The sequence below is a fragment of the Myiozetetes cayanensis genome, unplaced genomic scaffold (genome assembly GCF_022539395.1).
Source record: "Myiozetetes cayanensis isolate MyiCay16 unplaced genomic scaffold, myiCay2020 scf13, whole genome shotgun sequence".
Classification (NCBI taxonomy): Eukaryota; Metazoa; Chordata; class Aves; order Passeriformes; family Tyrannidae; genus Myiozetetes; species Myiozetetes cayanensis.
In genome coordinates this window covers 23,183,164-23,207,910 of record NW_026086937.1, presented here as the reverse complement: position 1 = coordinate 23,207,910, position 24,747 = coordinate 23,183,164, and the positions used below count along the sequence as shown (strand labels likewise).

Here is a 24,747-nt window from a genome sequence, read left to right as displayed (position 1 = left end):
TCACTGCTCGTGTAGCTTCCACTGACCTTGGCAAAAGAAGAAAAATCACATCTCCTTAGTTTGCAGGTTGGTAATGTTGAAGTATTCAGAGATGGTGGCCAGCTTGGGAGGGACGAGCAAGTTCAGCAGAGCCAGCTCAGGAGCACACGAGGCAAAAATACTTCTAAAATGTGTGTGGTTAGTGAGAACAGAGACTGGATGAGCACTCACACTACACGCTGTTGTCCTGTACAGATGGGATTCAAAAGGCATATGTTGTTTCTTAAAAATGTCAGAAAGAAAGAGAGCTTTTTGGGAACTTTTCGACCTTGGTTATCTGACAGATAGAGTCTTTAGATGTGGGAGGATGTTTTGTTTTGTTTATTGTAGTGTATCAGTGGGATGCAAGTCACAGTCTGGAAACAGATGGAGGAGGTCTGGAGGAATTAGAATAAGGAGCACGTAAATCCCTCGTGGTTAGCGGGCTGGGAGGCTCTGTGGGTGCACTGTTCCTGTTCCTCTTGCTCATGCAGCACATCACCCTTCTCTGGTTTTGTGAAGCAACTTGATGATGACGTGAAATTTTGATTTCAGTATCAGCAGTGTGAGAACTGGGATTTCCTTACATTTCACGTGAAAACACTGTGAATGAAGCGAACGTGTGCAAATGGCAGCGTGTCCATCTCAGTACGGAAGACCAAGCTGCAGCTGGTTTGGGTTCTCGTGCTGCAGAGCTCTGGCTGCTGCAGGCTGTTTGCTCAGAGATCAGCCTGGGGGCTGTGTGGGTGAGCTGCTCTCTGTCCGTTCTGCCCTGCGCAGGTTGCCCCAAATGACGAGGCCGTGGTGATGCTGCTCTGTGAGTGGGCTGTGAGCTGCAAGAGGTCCGGGAAGCACAGGGCCATGGCTGTGGCCAAGCTTCTGGAGAAGAGGCAAGCGGAAATTGAGGCAGAAGTAAGTTGTTTCTACTCGCAGCACGGTGTGACAATTTGCTTAAAGAGTAAGGTATTCCTAAGGAAGCCTCACTTTAATCTCTTCTCATTACAAAAGGAGTGAGTTTGGAGCACTGGCAATCTTTTCATCAATTCATATTTTTAAAATTCTAGACAAATTTAGAATGAAAAATCCTTCTATTTAAAGTAAGCAATTTCAGCCTGATTCAGAATGGTCTGTGGTAGCTGACTTATGTCTCCCTGAAGTTTCACTTCTGTGAACCAGCTGTCTGACTAAAGGGCTGCCACGGAAACTGGAGTCCCCTTCGAGAGGGCTGTGGGTCTGGCTGGTGGGACAAAGCCATCAGCTGGAGCAGGGGAGGGTGTCCCTGTGGCTTCATGCAGCTCTGCATCCCTGGCACTGCTGGGAGCCACTGCCTCGGTCTCAGTGCAGGGCCAGCCGGGTCTGTGCCACACGGGCTCTGCTGGGGGGGATTTTCTGGAACAGGGCCCAGTGCTCTCAGCTGCTCACGGGTGCACGCACAGCGATGTGCAGGAAGACTTTCGCTTTCCGAAGTCTCTTTGCTTTGTCTGCTCTCACCACAAACCAGAGACTGGGGGAAGGGAGTCGCTGCATTGTTCCTGCCTCACTGCACCCAAATCCTCCTCAAGCAGAGGGGTTTGCCCCGCTCATTGTTCAATTTGTAATTTACACGGGAGAAGTTCCCTTTTTTATTCACAGTGGTCCTGGAAGTTCTGTATCTTGAATTTTTGGTTTTCTGTGAAACTGTCGTTGCAGCTGATGGAACAAGTCTCAGGCATTCCTTTCCACTCAGTAAATACAAAGTGATTAAATAAAACACCTTAGAAATAATCAAACTGGGTAATGGGAAAAGCCTGTCATTCTAGAGCAAGTTTGGATTTTGTGCAGAGGTGGGAAACAGGCACATGTGTGGTGGCCTCAGGTGGAAATGGTGGGAATATTATGTGCATTTGGGTGTAGAGACATGCTTTTTTATTTATTTAACTGTGCAGAGATGTGGTGAATCTGAAGTCCTAGATGAAAAGGAATCTCTGTCTTCAGCCTCCTTGACAGGTTCCAGTCTTCCTGTTTTCCAGAATGTCCTGCTAAGGTTTTTGGATACACAAGCTCCCTCATTATGTGAGTATGAACTAATTTATATTCCAAACTAGGTCAGAAACAGCTGTTCTTCTGCCTAGCTGCTGAAGTTACTGGTTTGCTGTACAGGGTGTTTCCAGTTTCTGTGATTATCAGCTCATGTGCACATTTCTTTTTAAATCTCCTATCTTGTTTCTTTTAAATCTCCTTGATCCTTGTTATGGGATCCTTCTATAATTTTTGATTTTTTTTTTTTCCCCACACAAAAGGGAAATTGGCAGAAACTGTATTTATTTCTGTTTAAGCTGTTTGAGATTTGGGGAAATTACTTGCACTCTGTGCATATTTAACACCAAACACTTGTCTGTTTCTGACACATCCATGTTCTGAGTGACTGACTTAGGAATGACACTCAAGTGTTACAGCTGAAAGCTGTTGGCTGACAGACAGTGGATTGAATAAAGGATCTTTGTTCATTGAGGGCTGCTCCATGACCTGTCTTGTTCTGATAAAACTGATAGCATAGCTTGTGTTTCTGGCACCTCCAGTACTGCTGGTTAGGGCATCTTTTTTTCCTGATGCCGTTAAAGTAAAACAGATTTTAAGAGATTTGAAACACAGTACTGAAAACTCTCAATGTCCGAAAAAGGAGAAATTCCTTAAAATGTGTTTCAGACTCAGAGATATTGGCAGTGCTCTGCTTTCGTGCCAGTGGTGACCCTGGTTTTAATAAACCATCCAAACTATTTGTGTTATTAAGCCTTGTGTTTCTGCTGGGCTTCCTTCAGATGTGGTGTTGTTCTCCTGGGCCCGGGGAGCTCTGAAAGGCAGGGGGAAAGAGCTGGGGATGTTTCCCCGTGTTTGAAATGTCCTTTGGTGTTTTGGAGCACTGGACGAGTTTCGTGGTGTTGTGTTGGTTTTACAGCGGTTGAGCTCCCAAGGCTCCAAAATGCAAAGCACATAGTGGTGTATTTTGAGGGAGGGCAGCTCACCTGGGCTCAGGTGCGTGTTTTGGGATGCTCCCCCAGCCTCATTCCTGAGGGGTGCTGGGGGGAGCAGGACCTGGGGCTGCAGGGATGGCTCCCCCTGCTCCTGGGCAGACTGGCAGCTGCTGAGCTGCAGCCTGGTGAGGATGGCTAAACACAGTCTTACATGCTGGGCTAATCTGAACTCTAAAGCATAATTTGCTTTTAAATAAATGGTGATAGTTCAAGTTTGGTAGTTCTTTTGTTGCCCAGTAGATTTGGCATGGTATAAAGATATTTTCTGTTAACTGTACTGTTGCAAACCCTTCTGTGGTAAAGAACAAGTCAAAAAATTAAATAGAGCAGTGACAAATGAAAACTTAGTAACAACATTTTATATTTTGTATTTCTCCAGGCTTTGCTTGGTTCTGACAAAAGAACATGCATTTAGTTGAATTATTGTTTTCCTGATGTGCATGAGCATCTCTAATAGATAAAATGCACTACACTGTCAAGCTTTAATGAAAATATTGGCTTTATATCTTGGAGGCCTGGCATGCAGATCCTGAGTTCTCTGCAAATATTTTATAGGATTTTCTGTTATAAATGCAAAAGGGCTGTAGGTAAGACAGTAATTTAGGAGGAAAGGCCAGCTGTTGGGTGGCACGTTATAATCCAGAGCTTTAGACTGATTTTTCCTCACACACGGAATGCCCTTGGCCCTCTTTCTCCCTTGGTTTGATTTTTTTATATATTTTGAACATTGTACTTGGCAGTTGAGCCCCTGTTCCCAGAAGGGGCAAGTTTGTACAGGTGGGAGGCTCTGGAACCCATTGGGGTCTGTCCTGTGTCTGGAGCTGAGAGTGAAGCAGGACCGTGCAGGCTTGTTGGCAAATGGTTTGTTGGGAAATGGTTTGTTCTGTGCAAATGCCCAAGACATTTTCAGTAGGCCTTGAAAATTAAGGAGCTGGCATTTATGATTTGGATAGTTCAAACCCAAATCTTTATGAGCTGAAACTACAGTTTAACTTGTGGGTTATTTTCTTTTGTGTGTAGCTGACCCAAGCAGTGACCATGAGAAGACAGAGTTTGTGAATTTGGTGCTGCTTTTTTCGGAATTCACTCGGCATGATGTTTTCTCCCACGATGCCTACATGTGCACTTTAATATCTCGTGGGGACTTGTCCCTCACTGCAGCTCCCAGACCATGCTCTCCTAATGGGGAAGCTGTAGATGAACACTGTTCAAAGGATCATGACGTGAAACTGGAGGTAATGCTTTGTGCTCTTCCCATGTTTGTTACTCTGTTTCATTAAATGTGGCTTTTCAGTGAGCATTAGTATTTCAGATGTGAGATATTGGGGGTCTTACTCTGTGTCTCCTTGTCTCTTCCTCTTTGAGAAAGCTGAAAAGGATCCATTAACTTCATTGCTGTGTGTAACTGTAAATGTTGCTGATTTGGTGCAGATGTACTGAACTGGCAGCTGTCCGGTGATCTGAATAACTTGGGACCAACTGAAAGACACGGTTCTTAAAGAGGCACAGTGCTTGAGTTTGCTGTGACTTATACTTGTTTTTCTCCCTGGCAATTATTAGGATCGTGGTATTGTGGAACATGTGGGCATTGACTCAGGAACCACTGGTATTTTTGATGATGTAGACAAGAGTGACTTTAAGGCAAATTTTGGTTCAGAATTTCCAGTAGGTTTGTCTTTGATTTTCTGCATGCCTGTGATGCCTTTGCTGCCCGTGGCTGCTGCTGTTGCCACTGAACATCCTCCATGCCCCAGCACCACCCTGCTCCTTCCCTCGACAGCCATGGATGGCCTGTGACATCCAGTCTCTGCTGTGTCTGTCAGTGAATGGCCTCTGTTCTCTGCACTCTGCTGTGACAGCGTGCTGCTCCTCTCTGCTGCCCTGCCTGTCCTCCTGCACACCCAGAGTGCGTCTCCTCCCTGCCCCATCCCCAGTGTGCTGAGCACTGTGTGTTACAGTGAGGAGGAATAAATGTGCAGAGCTGTGTAGCTGAGCACTGTGTGTTACAGTGAGGAGGAATAAATGTGCAGAGCTCCCCACTTGTGTGACATCGAGGACCCCCACTGATGCCACCTGCTTCTCAAGGGATGGTTCTATGTTTTGGCACTGTTTTCAAATCTGTTTCCCTCTCATTTTCCTGTCTGTTCTGCATGACTCTTGAATCTCCTGTTTCTTCCTTTGGATTTCCCCTTGTTTTGCATGGACTGCCTAGACCTATCACTTGCAGGATATTGGGACCCCATTTCTGGTTGATGTTGTCATGTTGGTGGTTTCAAGCACCATGCCTGCTTACAGTGTCTCTTGTCACCTCCCACTTCCCCTGTCCCATTGTTTTCCCTCAGTCGCTGACAGCTTATCGTGGTTTCTGTGTCACAGCAACATGAGGAGTGTGCAGATTGCTCCAAATCAGAATGCTTTTTCCCTGACTATCTCTAGGTTAAAACTTGTCTAATAACCACGGGGATGTGCACAGGGATATAATATGTACATTTATCTTAAATCTCAGGCTTGATTGCAATTGCCTTCCTTTGTCTGTCTTTGAAAAACCTCAGATATTTAACAAGTAGCTACAAGCAAGAGCAAATCCCATCTTTGTCTGCAGCTGCTGGATTTCAGAAGCTGGAGGTTACACTTACCTTAAACCTTTGCTTTACATGTCTCAGATCTTTTCTCCGGTACCTGGGGAGTCTTGTGAGAGTGTGACCCCTTCCTTCGACCAAAGAATCCCAGTCCCGAGCGAGAAGTCAGCCAAGAGGGAGAGGCTGAGAGAACTGATTGTCCCATCCAGTTATGACCTCCTCCGCCACCTGCAGTACGCCACACACTTCCCCATCCCCCTGGTGAGTGACCAGTGCCACACCTTCCCCATGCCTCTGTGAGTGACCTGTGCCAGCCCTTCCCATGCCCCAGTGAGTGACCTGTGCCAGCCTTCCCTTGCCTCTGTGAGTGACCTGTGCCAGCCCTCCCTTGCCTCTGTGAGTGACCTGTGCCAGCCCTCCCTTGCCTCTGTGAGTGACCTGTGCCAGCCTCCCCTGCCTCTGTGAGTGACCTGTGCCAGCCTTTCCCTGCCTCTGTGAGTGACCTGTGCCAGCCTTCCCCCATGCCCCAGTGAGTGACCCGTGCCAGCCTTCCCCTGCCTCTGTGAGTGACCTGTGCCAGCCTTCCCCCTGCCTCTGTGAGTGACCTGTGCCAGCCTTCCCCCTGCCTCTGTGAGTGACCTGTGCCAGCCTTCCCCCTGCCTCTGTGAGTGACCTGTGCCAGCCTTTCCCATGCCCCAGTGAGTGACCTGTGCTCAGGTGTGTTGTGGTGCTGCCTGATGGGACAGCAGAGCCTTTCCAGGGAGAGAAGTGTGGTGGTCACTGGGGTTCAGGGACAGGCACCACAGTAACCCACCATGACCCAGGGTCTGACAAAAGCTTGCTAAATAGAATGTTTTATTCTGGAGTTGGGTAGATGAATGAACACCAAAATATCTGAAAGAAATAGCTCTGAACTGTGTGACAGGATGGTGTCTCTTCTTCCTGCCCGCTTGCTGCTGCTCACAGGGTGGATTTTGGTTGCTGCTGCTGTGCCTGTCTGTAGGCTCATGAGAACTGGAGGAAGCCCCATGAGTAACACTCTAGATCCCAGCCCTCATGCAGATGGGTTCTCATGTTTTCCACTGTGCTGGAAAAAGGCCCCAGATACTGAACAGGCCTCAAACTGGAATGTACCTACTTCAGAATTGTTATTATATTTAAACAACAATGATAACTTTTTAACAATATTAAGCCCTTTCAGTCCATGAAGTGTCATGTGAGAGTATCATGTCATAACTCCAGTTTTCTTTCCTTTAAATTTCTTAGCCCACAAAGTTTGGGTTGTGATTTATTGCAGGAGAATTGTTATGAAAATACTGAATGAACCATTTTGAATGCTTACTTTGAGCAAAATATGAACCACACCTTTTTTTTGCTCAAGGATTAGATAAAGGATAACTTGGTTTTGTTTCTGAAATAGTTTTGTTTTGCAGATGGAGCTAATCTAAGTAGCTGGATTTTGCCAGTGCAAGTTGATTTTTAAATTCTGATTATTGATTATTGTGTATATGCATAAGTTTTGGAAGTAAATGTATATCAGAATATTAATAAACTTAGCTGCTGTTTTATAAATTTTTATGAACAGAAAACAAACTAAGAGAACAAGCTGTATACTTATAATCTATCTTTGTTTTAAAACTTGCTTGACTTTTCTGTAATAACATTAATTTTTTTCATATTCATTGAAGCAGCAGCAAGGAGAGGCAAGAACAAGAAATTTATTTATAAAAACTGAAGGTATAATATAGGCAGGTACAATAATTTTTAATTGATGCAGTTTAAAATACCTTTCTGGAGTAAATAATGCCCTCTGAAATGCTTTTGGGTTAATCATGTGTGTGAAAAAGCTTTGCAGCTGAAGAACTTCTGTTCAATAATTTCTTCACTTGATTGCACCAAGCCATTTAATATAGTAACTCCACAATATTTACCTTAGAAAAGGTGAGTTCACGTTGCCATAAGTAATTCTAAAGTATATTTGAATCTGAACACGTATTCTTAGGCGTTGCTGATCCCTGGTGGGTCACCACTGTTCACTGAGCTGTTTGTGGAAGGCATTGCTGAAGGCTCTGTGAGCTCAGACCCACTGTGTGAGTGTGTAACACAGCGAAGGGGATTTATTGGTCAAGTATTTTCCTTCTGCTTGGGCTCACCAATCATCAGGAGTGCTGTCTGCATGCACAGTCACTCAGCAGCTGTCAGTGCTGCAGGTGGGCTCACTCTGTCCCTGTGTCTGAGAGTCAGGGCTGTGTATCTGCTGTTCAGTGCTGCAGGTGGGCTCACTCTGTCCCTGTGTCTGAGAGTCAGGGCTGTGTATCTGCTGTTCAGTGCTGCAGGTGGGCTCACTCTGTCCCCGTGTTTGAGAGTCAGGGCTGTGTATCTGCTGTTCCCTGCTGCAGGTGGGCTCACTCTGTCCCTGTGTCTGAGAGTCAGGGCTGTGTATCTGCTGTTCAGTGCTGCAGGTGGGCTCACTCTGTCCCTGTGTCTGAGAGTCAGGGCCGTGTATCTGCTGTTCAGTGCTGTGCTGCACCTCCACGTCTGTGAGAGCCTTTGTCTCCTTGGGTGCTGCAAACGCCTCTGTGAATTTCAATCTGAACGATTTGGAAAGGTGGTAATAGAGAATGGGGTCAAAGCAGAGGTTGGAGACTGCAAACAGCAGGGTGGACTCCTTGGCTTTGAAGAGGGCCCGTTTGAGGGGGCAGCTGGCCGTGGTGTCCCTCTGGCTCAGCGTGTAGGGGATGCGCACGGCGTGGTAGGGCACGAAGCAGAGCAGGTACCCGGCCGTCACCAGCAGGATGTGGGTCAGCGCCTTCCTCACGCTGCCGTAGCTCTCGCTGTACTTGTGGCGGTAGAGCTGTCTGACAACGAGGAAGTTGGAAATCAGGATCACGGCTGAGAAATTCAGGAATATGGCTGTGCAGATGAAATTGGTGAACACATGCCAGTCCCTCCCAAACTTTGACTTGATGTCGATGCAGCCCGCGCCGGGTCTTTCTTCGGTGTGCTCCAGGGGAATAGCCATGTTGGGCACGGTGATGAGGAGGATCATGATCCACACGACTGCGGACAGTGTCTTGGCAAACCCGGGCTCCTGGATGCGGTAGATCTTGGAGCTGTGCATCAACTGGAGGCAGCGATCCATGCTCACAAATCCCAGGAATATGATTGATAAATACATGTTCAGATAGATGAAACAGGCTGTAACTTGGCAGTGGAATATTCTCAGGTTCCAGGATGCAATTCCTAGGTCAACAATAATCTTCATTGGCAATGTCAAAGTCAACAAGAAATCTGCAGTGAGGAGGTTTATTAAGTAGATGCTCATAGGCTTGTGTTTCTGGTGTTTCTGTGTGAATGCCCACAGTGCAAAAAAGCTTCCAATAATTCCCATAAGAAAAATCAAGAAGTAAAAATAGGTAAAAGGTTCCATTTCTTCGTAGATATGGCATTCTGAAACGTTGCTTGACATTGTAAACTCCTTGTGTGAGTTGGCTTTGCTGACTCGAGGTATCAAGGACCTACAAAAAGACCCGAGAGGATGTCAATGACATCTACCTTTCCTAAGAGACAGTAGTTATTCTCTTAGAACTTTGTTTGGTTACAGGAAAAAATGCAATTAGGAAGAAATATTTTTCTCGCTCTTCATGCTGCTTGCCAGATACTCAGGAGGGCTTTGTTCTCATGTTGGAAGAGTTAGGAATATGTTAGAATTTGTTGCTGAAACCATAGAGCCTTCTGAGCAGCTTTTCCACTAGAGCAGCCTTTTTGGGAGGGTTTGGTTAACACCTGCCCTCAGTCAAGGTGCCAGAGAAAAAGGTTTGAATCTATTTAAGCATCTAGTTAATAATGCTAAAACTTCATAACTTGTTTTTTTAAGGATTGAAAGTATGCCTGAAGTAATCTTTGTACCAGTCTTGTACAAAGATTAAAATTAAAAATGTGTTGGGAGTTCTGAGTGAATGCACTGGCAAACCAATATGTGGATATGTCTAATGGGTGAGCAAATGGTTCTGATCAGTCCTGAGGTTTGCACACTGCTCTCTCTTCCCACTCGAACAAATTAATTGTATGTTTTTATGAAACTTTTAGGAAAAGCATATTTTGAAAGAAGCAGATAATAAGTAATTTTGCTCACTTCCTTTGTAGACTTCACTAGAAGTTAAAGGGAAGAACAGCCAAAAATGTTGGTCCTGTTTCAACTAAATATATGACTCCATAACTGAGGGACTTGTTTGTTTGCTACACTGTAGGCTGCTGCATAGAATGGCTGTGGGAAAGGCTGTTCCTTAGAATTTCTTGGAATGAAAACCCAATACATTTACATCTTGAGTAGCATTAGAATGCAATAGTTCTATTTCTTTATATTTTTTCTAATTTTAATATACAATATAAGAGAACTACTGTAACTGCACGTATAATTTCTGCTGTAAAATACGTATCCAGACATGCATAATTTGTAAAGCAAAACAACTGCAGATGCTCCAGCAGTTTAAAAGGGGGAGGAAGCAGTTTACTCCTTGCAGTTGGCTTTCTGCGGGCCTCTGTTGTCCTGAGAAGAGGTATCTGGTGGGATGGAGTGCGGGTGTGTGGGGTGAGGGGGAGGGCAGGCGGTGCTGGGCTCGCTGCTCCCCTGGCGCTGGAGTTTCCTGCCCCACCGGGCGGTGCAGCCCGAGGAGCACCCAGCAAACCGAGCCCTGAGGGGCTGCTGGATGGAGCCCCCGAGGGTGCAGCGTGGCTCTGGCCGGGTGGCACTGGCACTGACACGGCGAGGCTGGTTTGCTGAGCCTGGCCCCCCGCACGTTTGGCACAGCCGGGTTTCAGACTGTGCGTTCATGGGCATCTAAACAGGCTGAAAGAGAGGCTGAAACCACCTACCTGTCCCTCTGGCCTGGGCTCTTCTGAGCATTTGTCTGCGAAGGTCTGATGTGTCTCAGCTGGCTCTCCCAGCCCGATGGTGTGTGACCTTCTGCTCTGGCTGCCTCTGTGGGGCTCTGAAAACGTGGCTGTGGTTTTTAAATGAGCCAACTGACGCAGTTCAACCCAGAGTTCAAATGGCTAAATCACGTGGAAGTTACCCAAAAGAGTGGGACAGAAAGACGTAAGTGCTCCCGGAACAGCCCAGAGCCCTCTCTTTCCTGTTGCTGGGGGAGAGGCAGGGAGGGCTGTGCCCCTGCGCCCACGCTCTGCAAACGGGGACTGATGGTGGGGAACGGGCTGTGGAACAGCCGGCTCAGCCGTGTTGGTGTGGCCAGTCTCACAGATTTTCATGATCCCCATTAAGCTCTTGTGGAGGGCAGATGGTCAGAGGTGCTTGAGCTGTCCGTGTCAGGGAGCTGATCAGGATGGAGACTGGAGCTGTGACCCGAGTGACCCCTGTGGGCCGATGGGCACTGCCCTGTGCTGTGTGTCCTGCTGGTTTCAGGCCTGAAGGTTTAAGTGTTTGTCGTGTGTTCACAGGGTCATGAGATGTGTGGTTAGGTCAATCCCACTGTGTGGACTTTCTTGTGTGGTTCCCAAAAGTTCCTCTGGTCAGTCCCAGATCCCTGACCTGGAGCTATGAGTCTGGGACATCAGTGGCTCTTTCTTTGCTTTTGTTTTTATAAATCTGAAACTCTGTTGCACCCTGCCCCCTAACCCCCATATATTTTACATTTAAAGTCTGTCTGGAATCAGGATTTTGCAATGTAGTTAGTCCTCACTCATTGTAATATACTGGCATGAAATTCCAGGTTTTGGGAATCTCGTGAGTGTTTGCTTTAGAGTTCCACTCTTATGTGTTAATTTGAAGGCATGTAGGGATTCTCAGTTAATAAACTGATCTCAGTTAATATTCTAAACCTTTGGACATTTGCCAAGCACCATTAAAAATAAAAAAAGACACATTAGGGAAGTAGAAGGAATATTTTTATTTTGGTTTTGGTATGCCGTGAGAAAAGGTCTGACACCATGCAGGGTGAGGTACTGACAGCAATACTGAAACTGACTGGTGACACTTGGTTGTAGTTGAGAATCCACAGGAATTTACAAACCCCGTATCAGAGCTTTGGGAAGGAACAGATGAAGAATGTCTGGTGTTACATTTAGTCATAAGCTGAAAGTTCAGACCATATTTGTCAAAATGTTTGCAAAACGTCGTGATCCGGAATGATCCCATGTCCAGTTGTGAGCAAACATGGGCTCATTTTTTGGTGTTCTGCTTATGCAAAGCTGATCTTGCCATACTTGTAGGGATTTTTTTTAAACCCAAACTGCACCACTGTCAGTTGTTTCTGTCTCTGTGTCTTTGTCTGTTGTTCTCCCTTTTTCTGTAGTCAGTTTACAACTCAGGAAACTTTCAGGTCTAAAAAGACAAAGTATGGGACAGTTGGGTAAGCCTTTACTGTGAAACAGTCTGCCCTTTCTGCAGAGGTGTTTTAGGAGAACAGACATGTGAATGTGAGTTCATTGGGTGTGTAAAGAGCTGGCTTGGGGTATCTGAGGCATGATGTGCTGGGAAAGATGTGAAAGGATTAATTTACCCAGTGCTGAAAAAATATTGGCTTCAGTTCATCCAGCAAAGTGAAGAGCAAGGCTGGGGAGATGGAGCAAGGGCTTGGTTTGACACTGGTGTTATTTGGGACTTGTCACTCACAGGGTGGGTTTGGAGCAGGAGCAGGGGCACAGGAGCGTTTCTTGACTAGTGAAGCTCTTGGAGGAGGATTTTTTTCAACGTGAATTATGTGTAGCATCCGTTTGAACAAGGGTGTTGATCGCCACCCTTTCCCTGGTGCCTGCATGTAGATTCTTGTTGTTCTAATATCAGTAATCTGCTGGGGTGAGGAAGCAATATAAATGATGTTTTCAAAGCCTGCACAGCAATTAAAAAGTTATTCAAATATATATTGGGGAAGTGTTTTTTTCTGCCTGTGCCAGTGATCTTTCACAGCCACAATTATGTAGATTTACGTAGGCAAATACCAAGCCCTGCCATGTAGGGAACTGAATGTTTTTGCCATAAATGACAAAAGATCTTCTACAAAGCACCAGATTCCCTTCCCCAGCAGGTTGGCTCCCTTGCTTAGAGGGCAGAGCCTCCAGAGTCTGTTTAATGAAGTCTTCCCCCCTCTTCCTCCCAGTTGTTGGCATAGAATCCTTTCTTAAGCTGCGCATTGCCACCAACCCTTTGCTCTATGACCCACTAGATAAATGAGTGAGGTTCCCTGCCCAGTCTCAGTCCCCTTGGGTGGGCAGGTGGAGGCCAATTCTGAGAGACTCGTACTGACCATCCTCATGTTGCTCCCTGGGGCTCTGCCCTGGTCGAGGTGGAGCTGTTGGGTGTTCCCAGGGCTGTCAGGCTGCTTTGGTGGCTGTTGTGTGTCGTGCCTGGCTTTGTGAGAAACAGCAGAAAATTGGTTTAGTTTTGGGTCTTTTGGGTGATCCTTTCCGAGACCCATGGCCTGGAGCTCCAGAACATGCCATTCCAGGTACTTCTCTCTCTGCTTTTAAGATCCAGATGGGTTGTGTCACATCCTGACGCAATCACAGCGTCAGCTGAAACAGCACATGGTGAATGTATTGGCACATGCAGTAATGGTTATATATATATATATATACACAGAGAAACAGCACTTGGTGTTTTGTGTTGAAACCTCTTTTGTTTGTTGCTGGTTCTCATCTGCTAAGGTTCTTTGGGACATTGGCATTCATGAATGACTTCCTGAAACGTGCATAATTGTGCAGACCTGAAACTACAAGATGTTTATACTTTCCCGAAGTGTATTTGATCTTCTGGATTTAGAAATTTCAACCTCACTTGAAGCTTTCAGCTTGAGATGCAGTTTTTGATACAGCTTTTCTTTAAAGGGGAGGCAGAGGAAGAAATAAATAATGGGGTCAAGGCAGACGTTGGCAGCAGACAGCACCAGAGTGAACTCCTTGGCATAGTACAGTGATTTTTGGGACTGGCAGGTGAACTGGGAGCTGGTCTGGCTCAGGGTGTATGGGGTCCTGCAAAGGTGGTAGGGCACAAAACAAATGACAAACACAAACATGATGCTGAAAATGTTCCGGCTGGTTTTTCTCTTGGCCATGTCTGAGCTCCTTCGGAATTTTTTGTAAGAGCTGTATATTTTTTTGGATATAGCAGTGTAAAATATGATTAGCAGAACAAAAACAACCCAGAAAATCCCTGTGCAAATATAAGTTGTTGCTGTGTGCCACTGTCTGCCAAGCTCACTTTTAAGACCTATACATTTTCTAGAATAATTGTCTTTAGTGATTTCATTAGTTAAAATCATATTTGGAAATGATATAAGCATTAACAACAGCCATATGATTATAGAGACCACCTTGCTGTAGTTCACTGTGTGAACAAAGGAGGTGAACAAAGGTTTTACAATTTTGTAGTATCTGTCAAACCCTATGAGGCCGAAAAAGCTGATTCCAATGTACATGTTCATGTAGAACACAACTGCAGAGTATCTGCACACAAACAGGTTGAGCTCTGGAGGTGCAATTTCTGAATCAGCGAGGATTTTGAAAGGGAACGTCAGGCTCATGAGGAGATCGGCCACGGCGATGTTTTTGAGATAGACAATAAAACTCTTTGTGCTGGAAACGTACAGGAAGACCCAGGCTGCCAGGGCATTCAGCAAGAGCCCTGTGAGGAAGATGAAGGAGTAGAGCAGTGGAATGACTGTTGTAGTTACTGCTGTGCGGTGGCTGCAGTTGTTTCCCAAGGAGTCTGTGCTGGTGTTGAACATCCTACAGTGCCTTCGTTCCTAGAGGCAGAGAAAGAGGATCTCAGTAGGACAGAGTGATGCTGGGCTTTCTGTTAATCACTGTAAGTTTTCTACTCTTACTTCCAAATAAACTTGGCCTGCCTCTCAGAAATGACCACGCTCCCACACCACAGCATTCCCAGCAGTGGTGCAGAGTATTTTTCCAAGTGGTGGCATTTCACTGTCTGGTGATGTTCAAGGGCACGCTGCTGCTTTGAACAGAGAGGATCCATTTGCTTCTCTGACTTTAACCCATTGCCTTCCAGCCCTGGCTGCCCCTTTACTGGGCACGAGTTCACATGCTGTGAACTGGGACTGGTGCACAGGGATCTGGTGACACAAAGGGTTGATGGGATGTATTTAAGGACCAGTTTGTATTTTTAGCAGTGGTTTACCAGGAGGCATGAGAGATACAAATACTCCTGGTCAAAGTGTTCTGTAAGAACTCCTCTAATGTTAGTGAAGATGGAGATCCCTGGTATGTGCCCACATTTCCTGACATTCCCTTGCAAGGAAGCCGTGTGTGCAGCTGGCAGTTTGCTTTCAGCTTCCAGCAGCCTGGCACACAGGAGGGTGTCTGTGGGTCAGTGTAACGTGGGAGCTACAGCTGGCTGCTCAAGTCAGTCAGATCTGCATTCTAGAGGATCTCCAAGAAGAAATCACGTCTGCTGTCTGCTTTGCTTTGCCAGAATGTTTGCGGGGGTGTATTATCCTCTCTGGGGAGGGCAGAACCTACATAGATATAAATATAATGCTGCTCTAATTGGCAAGGGAAACCCTGGGTAACTGGAAAATATGTGCCTTGTAGCTGAGAAAAACCACATCTTTTAGAAAATAGACTTTGCTATTATCCCCAATTCCAAGTCAGTAGGTGATGTCTCCGTGGAGCAAGCTGAGACCAGAATGCAGCCTTGCAATAACTAGAAATGAACATTTTGTCTCAAATGAGTCAAATTGTGTCCTTTGGTGTATTGTTTTCTGTCCCTCTTAGGGACGCTCTAAAGGCTGATCAGCTTTTGTGTGCTCTGGAACCTGCGTGCATGAGCAGAAGTGACAGAGCAGGTGTTACCCTGAGCACACCCACAGCTGGCCCTCAGCCCCTGCCTGGGACTCCTCCCTTTGGAGCAGTGGCCATCCTGTCTTTGTTTCAGTTCTAGTCATCAAGGCATTTGTTTTTGTTTGGTTGGGGTTTTAAAGGAAAAACATGATGTGGAGAGAGGATGTTACAACTGCCATGTGAATAGATGTGTTAGGGTTGGGAGGTTAATGGGTCAAGTTTGGGGTGATACTGCTGAAATTAGGACCTGCTGAAAAGGCACCAATAGCAAATGGCGATTTTTATTTAAATAGTAACACACTGTGTTTACAAACTATTCTTTCTGCTGTGTCCCTGTTCCTTTCCTCTTGCCAGGCTGTCTCAGCAGGATCCTCTCTCTGCACGTGGTGTGTTTAGAAATTGTTCTGGTCTGTAGGGTTTTCTAAAGTAAGGAACCCACAGGTGGGTCTTCCTATGCTTGGATTTTGGAGCAGATATTAAATGGCTTAGGAAGTTCATGAAGCATGTTTTGTGCTGAGGCATCACAGAACAAAAGATTATTTCAGAACTGTGTCATTGGAGATATGAAGTCTTAGTAAAGTCTGTTGTGTCTGTGCAGCATGGAGAACAGCCTAGACAAATTTTTCATTTGATACCAGCATATTTAGCAACTGTCTGTGCTGAGAGGGAGCCACAGTCCAAGCCAGACTCTGGACATCTTTCTGGATCATTGGCAAGTCCTTACCTTGTCTGCCCTGCCTGCTGTGGTGCTTTGCTAAGGGTCTGGAGCACTGTCCATCCTTGGGCATGGGGCCTCTGTTCTTGCTGTGGTTCCTGGGGGGGAGACAGGAAGATGATCTTTTATTGTGACACAGGGCAGTGTGACAGTGCTGAGGGGCTCCTGCAGTGCAACACCTGCTTGGACCATCTCAGAACCAGTACTCAGACAGGGCTTCAGATGTGCCAGGACTCCAGAACTGGTCAGGGGCAGAGCCATGGAGCAGTCATAGTCAACCTAAGCCCGTCAGTGCATGGGTAAGGCTGGAGGCCCCTGTGGCCCCTGCTGTGCACTGCAACGTTCATCTTCACGATCAGTGTTACCTGCTCTCTCTGTCACCTCGTCACACCTGGCTCTTTCTGGAAGGCCCTGTCCTACTGCTGTGGGTGGCTCAGCAGGGGCAGTGAGCACTGTCCCGTCACTGGCCTGTCCCCTGCAGGGTGTCCTGCAGCTGCTGCTGGTGTGAGGCAGAGGGTACACGTTAGTGCCAGCTTTTGGGTGTCACAAACAGCCTTTTGTACTCAAGCAGCAGTTCTTGCCCAGAATGCCTGGGCCAGCATAAAGTGTATTGATTTGTGTAAATAATGTCAACTGGTTGTGCAAACCCAGCAAACTCGATCCACTGGATAAACTAGATTGATTTGGTAAAATACAGAAAAGCTTTGAACTTTCTCAGCTTGTAAATGGTGGTGTCTTGGCAAAACACACAAAAAGGGAAGTAGCATAAACCATTAGAAGTGCTCAGTCCCTTCTGAGGTCAAACTCTTGCACTGTCCCCTGGCTGTCCCCAGTACCATTAAGGCAATTCTTGAACTTGGCTGAGAATTGTGTAACTTGGCTGTCAATTTTCAGAGTTTGTGGCTGATTTACTGAACGTAAGAATAATCTTTACAAACCGGTTTTCTTTTATTTTCTGTACATTTACCAAAAATTCTGTAGTACCAAGTGCACATTTGAGCTATTTACGGAAACAAATGCAGCTGCCTGATAAATAAACAAACAATGCAATTACTGGGTCAGGAACTGGTGACAGTGGTCACCGTCACCAGAAATCTTTTTTGAACTGCGAAATGGAGTTAATCAGGGGAGATGATCGTGCCTGATGGTATCTCTGATGTTAGGAGGAAGCTAGAGATGCAGGAAGAACAACACACACCACAGCTATTGCAAATTGTGCTGAGTGTGCTAACAGAAGAACCTAGTTTTAAGATTTTGTCTCTGATGTGGTGGGAATGTTGGTACTGGGCAAACCTGCAGTGCTGGATGCTGGTGCAATCCAGTGAGAAAGCTGCTGTGGGTCTCCCTGTGGGTGTCAGAAGGGGCAAGGCTCAGGAGCACAGGCTGGGAGCTGTGGGGTGCTGTCCCCACTCCCCAGGGGCCTGGCTGGGGGTCAGGGCCAGGCAGGGGCTGGCTGAGGGGAACCCTCTCCCTCAGGGCACCGGGGCAGGTCTTGATCTGTGCTTGCCCAGGGCTGCTCTGACCCTTCTCTGCATCCCCACGGACGAGCCCTGCCTGGCAGCCTGTGGGGTGGGTGCCAGGTGGAGAGATGCTCAGGGTGCCTGGCTGGAATTGCTCATCTCCTCTGGAGGGCAGTGCTTGTCGTGACTGTGGAGATATGCTGGTACATTTGATGTGTTGCAAGTTTGTCAAGAGACTAACATTTTGCTTATTTACTGTTGTTATTATGCCATTTGTCATAGGGCAATGTCTGGGTTTTAATACTTAAGAGAATAAAGGTATGCAAAATACACTGTGGGCTATTTTAGTGCCTGAAAAGGGTGTGTTGAGTGGTAGTTGTTCTTGTTTGTCATAGTGGAGGGAAATGGGGTGAAGAGTGGAATTAGGATGATGAAGGATGAATTAGGATGAAGAATTAAAATCGCATTCCCACTGCAGGAAGCAGCAAGGGAGCAACTGCAGTGGCATCAGATGTGGTGCTGGTGCTCCCCTCCTGCGGTGTGGCAGGGAAGGGGGTCAGTCAGTGCAGAGTGACCTCTGCAGGGTCTCAGTTCCCCACCACTGTGCCTTCCAGCCCCCTCAGGGGTGGTGTGTAAGGACAGAGGGCCGAGCGAGCCGTGCCTGTCCTCGGAGTGCTGGTGAGCACCGTGCCCCCTCTGACAGTGCCTGAGAATGGATGCGTGGCCTGTGAATGTCACTGTGGCTGTGGCCCCACGAGTAGCAGTCCCTGTGAGCCTGGTGATACTGTTGGTGTGTCCTGTCTGCAGCTGCAGTTAGCAAGGGGAAGAGCAGAAGTGTGAACGGCTCTGTACACATTAACAGATCCAGAAAGTCAAACTCCGGGATGCTGCAGTGAGGAGGCAGCAGTCGGTGGCCACAGGTATTGCATTGATTGGATCACAGGTGATGTTCTCCTGGCACGTGCTCTGAAGGACACGGCAGGAGGGCCAGCAGGTACACAGAGCAGTGCAGATTAGGTTGTGCATTTCCTGGTAAAGCCATGGCTCTCGAGGGCAGCGTGGGCTCCTTTGGCCACAGCATCCGGACACCTCAAGGGCAGAACTGTATTTCTGTTCTGCAAAACCCACCAGTAATTGTTTCATTTCTTCTTACTGTCTAGCAGTCCCTATGTTCTCTTGAAATCTGAAATTCAACAGCTTTGTTTTTCTGATAAGCTAATTTTTTCATTCTCTTTTTGTTTCTGATTTTTAGATGAGGGTCTGCATTATTCTGAGCCCACAAGCTTTTAGCATTAAAAGGTTGGAGCCTGTGAGGTGTCTGTGCAAACCCTGATACTCACATGGAAACTTGGACAATGCTTTGAGCTCTTTGCATGTAGTATCATTTTCAGGTCTAGCTTAAATATTAATTTTGTTTGAATTAAGCCTCAAAATTTCCCCACTGAAGTCTTTCCTATCTCCTAATTACTGTGTTGGAGTGGTAGATGTGAGAGGAAGTGTTAGGATCAGAAAGAACAGTTTAAGAACTGAAATATAATGACAAAAATATTGTAATGAAAAGGAGAATAACCAAGAGAGAGAAATAAACCCCAAGAAAAACAAGTGGTGGGTCAGCTGTCCTGGCAGTGCCCACCCCAGCTCCTTATGCCCCTCTGAGCTGGCAGGGCACGAGAAGCAGGAGAGTTCTTGACTTGGTGCAAGCGCTGCTCAGCTACAGCTAAACCATCAGGGTTGTTCTCATTCCAAACCCAAGCACAGCTGTGTACCAGCTACTGGGAGAAAATGAACTCTGCCCTAGCTAAAATCAGGGCACTAGGTCAATAAAGCATTTTAATAATCAGTAGATTTGTTATCGTAAAACTGTTTTTTTTTAAAGTAGTAAAATGCGGTTCAAAGAATGAAATTGTTCCCTTTAATATTCTAATAATAAAATTTGTCATTTAAATATTTTACTCTAAATTCTACTTCTGATGTTTTAAACTACGAGTTTTATATAGTTACATTTCCTCAGTCATAAATTAAAACAAAAGTAGTTGCTAAGAAAAGATATTTTTCTAAAGACAGACAAGAGGAATCCTTGCCTATGTGTCCTCCACCTGTGCTGGCTCAGCCTCGCAGGTGAGGAGTAGTTTCTGTAGTGAGTTACAACTGCTCCTTTGTGCTCTAAATTGTTAGTGGTTTGCAGAACGCGTGGATAGATGTTCACCTTATTTGCCAATTTAAAAAATGAAATCGCGGTGGCAGTTAATTAAAAATAACCGAGGGCATTTGGAACGCTGGCAGGGGCAGAAACAGGTGATGGAAGGCGGCGTCTCACCTGGACAGAAGTGAGGGATGGCACGCGTGGCTCCTCTTCAGCTGTGATACATGGGCACAGAGCGAGCCCTTCGCAGCTGCCCTGGCACGGAAAACGGCCAGGAAGCTGCAGCTGGAAATGTTAGGCGGTCCCGGTCCTGTCCTGGTCCCGGTCCTGTCCCGGCCCCGCGCCCCGTCCGCGCTGCCGGCAGGGGCTGTGCGGGGTCCGCGATCCGCGCTCCCCGCTCGGGGGGATTTCAGAGCAGAAAGGGGAAGGGCTGGGGGGCCGTGCCCTGCCCAGCTGGAGCTGCAGCTGCCCGGGGCTATTCCGGGAGATCGCTGCTGAGCAGCTTCAGCAGAGACACAAGTGCAGCTGGCACAGCAGTGAGCCGTCTGAGCGGCAGGGCTGGAGTTTGCTTTTCCTAAACTGTTCCCAGGGCTGGCTGCGACCTTTCCTGTGACGCATCCTGCTGCTCCATGCATGGGAGGGCTCTGAACCGGAGCCACGGGCTTGCATGGTGCCTGCCCAGGGCATGCTCCGACTGGGAGATGGATTCTGGGGATACCTCACGGGTCTTTGGTGGTTGGCTGTTTTTTCTCTCTCTCCTTTTTTTTTTTTTTTTTGTCCTGTTCTTTTCTTTTAATCCTAATCACCTGCCTGGCTTCCTCCTGTGCTATTGCTCTCAATAGCTTACTGGGAGGCTTTGATATCAAGCACAGAACTAGTGAAAATGTACAGTAATAGAGACACTAATACCTTCTTTGTGGATATGGGAAAGGAGTATATTCTGAGAGGGAGCTGAGGTTTGGGGAGACAAATTGAGGTTTAAATGTTTATTTTAAAATAAATGAAATATGTAAATTGTGTATCTTGGAGCTGATAAACATCTAGTGCATGACTTGAGCTTTGCTTGACAGTGTGTTACCCAAACCCTCCAGTAAATATACAATTCCTCATGGGCATTCCTTTTTGTGAGGGTTTATCTGTATACAAGGAGGGCCCAAAAGCACAGAGAAACAAATGTACCTTCTGCTAATGTGTTGATGCCATGTGAACATCCTTTCCTTGGAACCAGTGCATGTTAACTTGAACCTCTAGTTCCTTCCTTTCTCCAAATTTCACTGAATCTCTCTCAGTGCAATAGGGGATATCTCGAGAGGCAAAATTGTCTGTACATTTTTGTGAGCACTCTTGCCCTCTCTCATTTCTGAGACTCCCAGCTCAAGCTGTAGCGGTCAGTTCTTGGCTTTGGGGTGATGGGTTTGGTTGTTGGTTTATGGATCAGGCAGGACAGTGCATGAGGCTTCCCAGACTTTTCCCAGAAGGCACCAGTCAGCCAAACTTTACATTTCTTTCCATCCACCCCATGGTCGTTTCGTGAAGTAAGGACAAGAGGAATAGGTCAGATAAGGCTTTGGCTTTAAAAACCTTTGGCCCTCTGAGACAGAGCTTGTAATTAATTCTAAAAAACCCCAAAAGTTGAACTTTTTTTTCTACTCCTACCCCCCTCCTTATTTCTGTGCTTCCTCTCCCCAGAAGCAGCAGCAGCAGAAGCCTCAATATCCCTTTTGGGACCAGGGTCAGCTTTCATAGTGTGACCTACAACAAACTTTTGCCAATAGCTTCCGCATCTAAGCCTAAAATTAAAATAAGCAATGTTCCATTTGTGTCCAGATGGAATCCTTGCAGGAGAGGAAGAGAATTGCAGTTTGGCCAAGACAATTGAGTTTAAAAGAGAAATATAGAATAAAGGGTCAGAGGACCTTCTGGCAAAGCAGAATTGTCCCCCAACCTTGATGAAATCTCTGCCTCCCCTGGGCACTTCTCATTCTACATGCAGCACTCCACAACTTCTGTTGAAGGGGGTCAGTGTTCAGAGACTCAGTGAAAGGGAAATTTGAAGAAAATAACTGAAGCATTTATGAGTTCTTCCCATTATTTCAAGTATTTGCGAATTTTGCAAAGAGCTGAATAAGCTTTTTTGCTGATTCATCAGAAAAATCACAACTTGAGCCTGCAACCAACATTTTGGGTCAGACTGCCAACCTCTGTGTGATGGAAGTGGCTTTTCCTATGGTCTAATACGGTAAATGTGTCACTGCAGGGCTGGCCTCTGCTGGGGTAACATCCATGTGGGGTGCATTTCCGGGGTTTGATTGCCTGTTTATTATTCCCTATTTGAAAGACTGGATTTGAATGGGGAGTCTGACTTGGAAAATTCCACCTGGCTTAAAAGAGGTTCTCAGTGGTCTCTGATACCCAGTTCCTTTCCTGGGGTCTCAGATCAGATCCTGAGTTGCTCTTGTGCCACCTAGAAATGGGGCTGTGAAGTTGTAAAGTAGATAAACCAATTTAGATCGTAGCGGTTTGGATGCATGTGGGTGCATCGGACAGCTCGGGCACGGCACATTCCTGCTGCCTCTCCTTGCCTTGGACCCTGTGCTGCAGCTCTGGGGGTGGGCACTCCTGGGGCTGGTGGATGTGAGCCCTGGTGGGCTGTGGGAATGTTTAACAAACTGTTCCGTTGTGCTGACTTCACTCTGAGGAAAACAACACCGGTGCAGTATTTATCGCTGCTTTGGAATACGATGTAAGTCGTTTACACTGAGTAAATTGGATCAATGGCAGCATGTGCTGCAGTGGATTTCCAGCGGTTGCTTTCTGGGGGCTCAGGTTTGTGCTGGGAAGGCTGGCTGGCTTTCCAGGGCCACAGCAAACAGCAGAGCCGATGCTCCAGGGAAATCGCACGCCCCTTCTCCGCATGCCCTGCTGTCAGTCCTGGTTGCTGTGCCTGGTCCTGTGACGTTCAGAGCAATTCCCACTGACATTTCGTGAGATGCTTTTAGAACAGTTTTTGTTTGGCTCTACTCATGTGATGGTATTGCCCCCCCAGGATGAGGGGTCAGGACAGCTGCTGGACACAGCCTGCCCCTGAGCAAAAGGGTATGTTCCTTGTTTCTAGAGGGGAGATTTCCTTAGGTTAAAGTCAGAAGTTGGGATTTAGTTCTGTCACTGTCCAGTGTTGTTTCCTGTGCTTTGAAAAACATTTTTGGAGTGTGGAACCCAGAGTATTTTGAAATAATTGGAGTGGGGTCTCTGGATGGGCCATGGGACCGTGGTGCTCAGGCTTGCAGCAGCTCTGTAACTCACCAGCTTCATTGCCCAGGAGGAAATAAAGATAATGGTGTTTGCTTTCACTGGTGTGTGAAGAACACAACTTTGTGTGTGTTAGTGCTTTGAGGTAGAGGAGGAAAACCTTAAAATGCACCTTTCCATGTTAAATGTCCAAGGCTGTAAACAGCCATCCCACATCTGGCCTGATGGGGATGTTGCCTGTCTCCCTCACACTGTGCTTTCATCTGACATATTATTTTTGACTTTTTTTTATAGTTTGGCTTTTCTGGTGACGATCCTTTTGCTTAAAACACAACCCAAATACAAATGAAACAAAACACTCCATGTGCTCTCAAGTTGGATACCTAATTTGAACAGTCCTGACAGACTGTTGGCAGTGGAGTTGATCAAAAGTCGTATGTGAGTGGTTTTATACTTTGTAATTTGAAATTCTGTTGTTGTAGGATTTCCTATGGCATGGCTGTGCTTTTTGGTTTAAAATGTCATTCCTGGTTGAAACTTTTTTAGAATTGTTGAACTAAACCCACGTATGTCAGTCAGAGTTGCTGCCTGCGGCGAGGAAGGGAAGTGTGCACTCTGAGGAGCATGGGAAGTCCCAAGGGAAGGGGCAGTGCAGTGTTTTCCAGTGTAAGCTGCCGTCCTGTGATGGATTAAACATTGCAGCACAGATAATTTTTTGCAGTGAGAAGTAAGCAGTTGTCCAGGGCAGAGGATTAAGAGCTTAAGGGGCGGGTGGGGCTCCTCAGCTCTGTGTACAGCTTCACCCCGCTGGAATGACTCTGGGCAAACACCAGGGCAAACCAAGGGGTCGCTCTGTTATACAAACATGGGTATTTTTCCAAAATGCCAGCCAGATTGAGTGTTTAAGGATCTAAAGATACTGCTGCTGTTTCCAGAGGTTTAGAAAGCAAGCAGTGAAGGGGTTGCCAGAAAACCCTGCTCTGTACCATGTACCTTTGGTGGCTTAAGAACAAACTGATAATGCCTTTTACCTTCAGTCCTACAAGTCTACTTCTTTCTCCAAAATCTAAAGTTCCCTTCTGCTGGCTGTTTTAATAAGAGAAGCTTTTTAACGCTTTGTCTGAGCTCAGGGCCTTTGTATGGTCCTCAAATCCTTTCGTATGGTCCTGTTGATGGACTTCTGTCCCAGAGCCTGAGAGGGGAGGACACTGCCAGTGTGCCAGAGCACGTCTGGTGACAGAAGGGTTGGGGGTCATTTGGTCCTTCAGGTGTGGAGTGGCAGCTCTGCAGCTTTTGCTGGCAGGAGTGGGGCTGACAGGTTCTGAGCTGTGTTCTGAATGCAGGCTCTTACACCAAACCACTGCCAGGTGTAGAGACATCTGCGGCTGGGGATGTTATCTGTGCCATCAGCAGAGCTGCTAACAGAGATGGCAGTGCTTCCAGCCCTGCTGAATGTGAAACCGCACAGATCCTACTGGATTGGGGAAAAGCAGGATGAACAAGACAAATATTTTGCTAGGATAATCCCCCTAGAAGGCTGGCTAATTACAAAAGTATTGCAGGGCTTCTGGTTGGGGTTTTTGCCCCATCAAACCTGCCAGCAAAGCTTTTCTGCTCAGTTTTGTTCAGCTGATGAGTGGATGTCTGTGCATCCTTGTGGAACAGCCTTCTGGTGCCTTACAAGGCTCTGTCTGGAGCTCACTCACCAGGCCTGTCTGTGTTCAGATGGCACTGCTGATGCAGACATTCTGCCTTA

General features: G+C 46.7%; 3 protein-coding genes across 4 annotated transcripts in view; 1 reads left to right on the top strand and 2 right to left on the bottom strand.

Moving 5' to 3' along the window:
• The window catches only part of MED12L (mediator complex subunit 12L), a 97,641-nt gene that overhangs the window by 16,736 nt on the left and 56,158 nt on the right, over positions 1-24,747 (top strand). Inside the window, 5 exon segments of the mRNA XM_050308448.1 lie at positions 799-930; positions 1,944-2,070; positions 4,050-4,264; positions 4,590-4,694; positions 5,693-5,869. Of these exon segments, the coding sequence (XP_050164405.1) occupies positions 799-930; positions 1,944-2,070; positions 4,050-4,264; positions 4,590-4,694; positions 5,693-5,869 (756 nt within the window).
• Positions 6,524-10,578, bottom strand: GPR171 (G protein-coupled receptor 171). Its single transcript, XM_050307943.1, has 2 exons — positions 10,484-10,578; positions 6,524-9,126 (listed from the first exon to the last, which is right to left on the bottom strand). Exon 2 carries the CDS (start codon positions 9,075-9,077, stop codon positions 7,797-7,799), a length of 1,281 nt encoding a protein of 426 aa, XP_050163900.1. The 5' UTR covers positions 9,078-9,126; positions 10,484-10,578; the 3' UTR covers positions 6,524-7,796.
• P2RY14 (purinergic receptor P2Y14) lies at positions 11,516-20,089 on the bottom strand. 2 transcript variants are annotated; one of them, XM_050307950.1, is made up of 3 exons: positions 19,917-20,089; positions 16,149-16,237; positions 11,516-14,367 (listed from the first exon to the last, which is right to left on the bottom strand). In XM_050307950.1, exon 3 carries the CDS (start codon positions 14,347-14,349, stop codon positions 13,336-13,338), a length of 1,014 nt encoding a protein of 337 aa, XP_050163907.1. In that variant the 5' UTR covers positions 14,350-14,367; positions 16,149-16,237; positions 19,917-20,089; the 3' UTR covers positions 11,516-13,335. The 2 variants fall into 2 exon arrangements, with proteins under 2 accessions (XP_050163907.1, XP_050163909.1); XM_050307952.1 differs by lacking the exon at positions 16,149-16,237.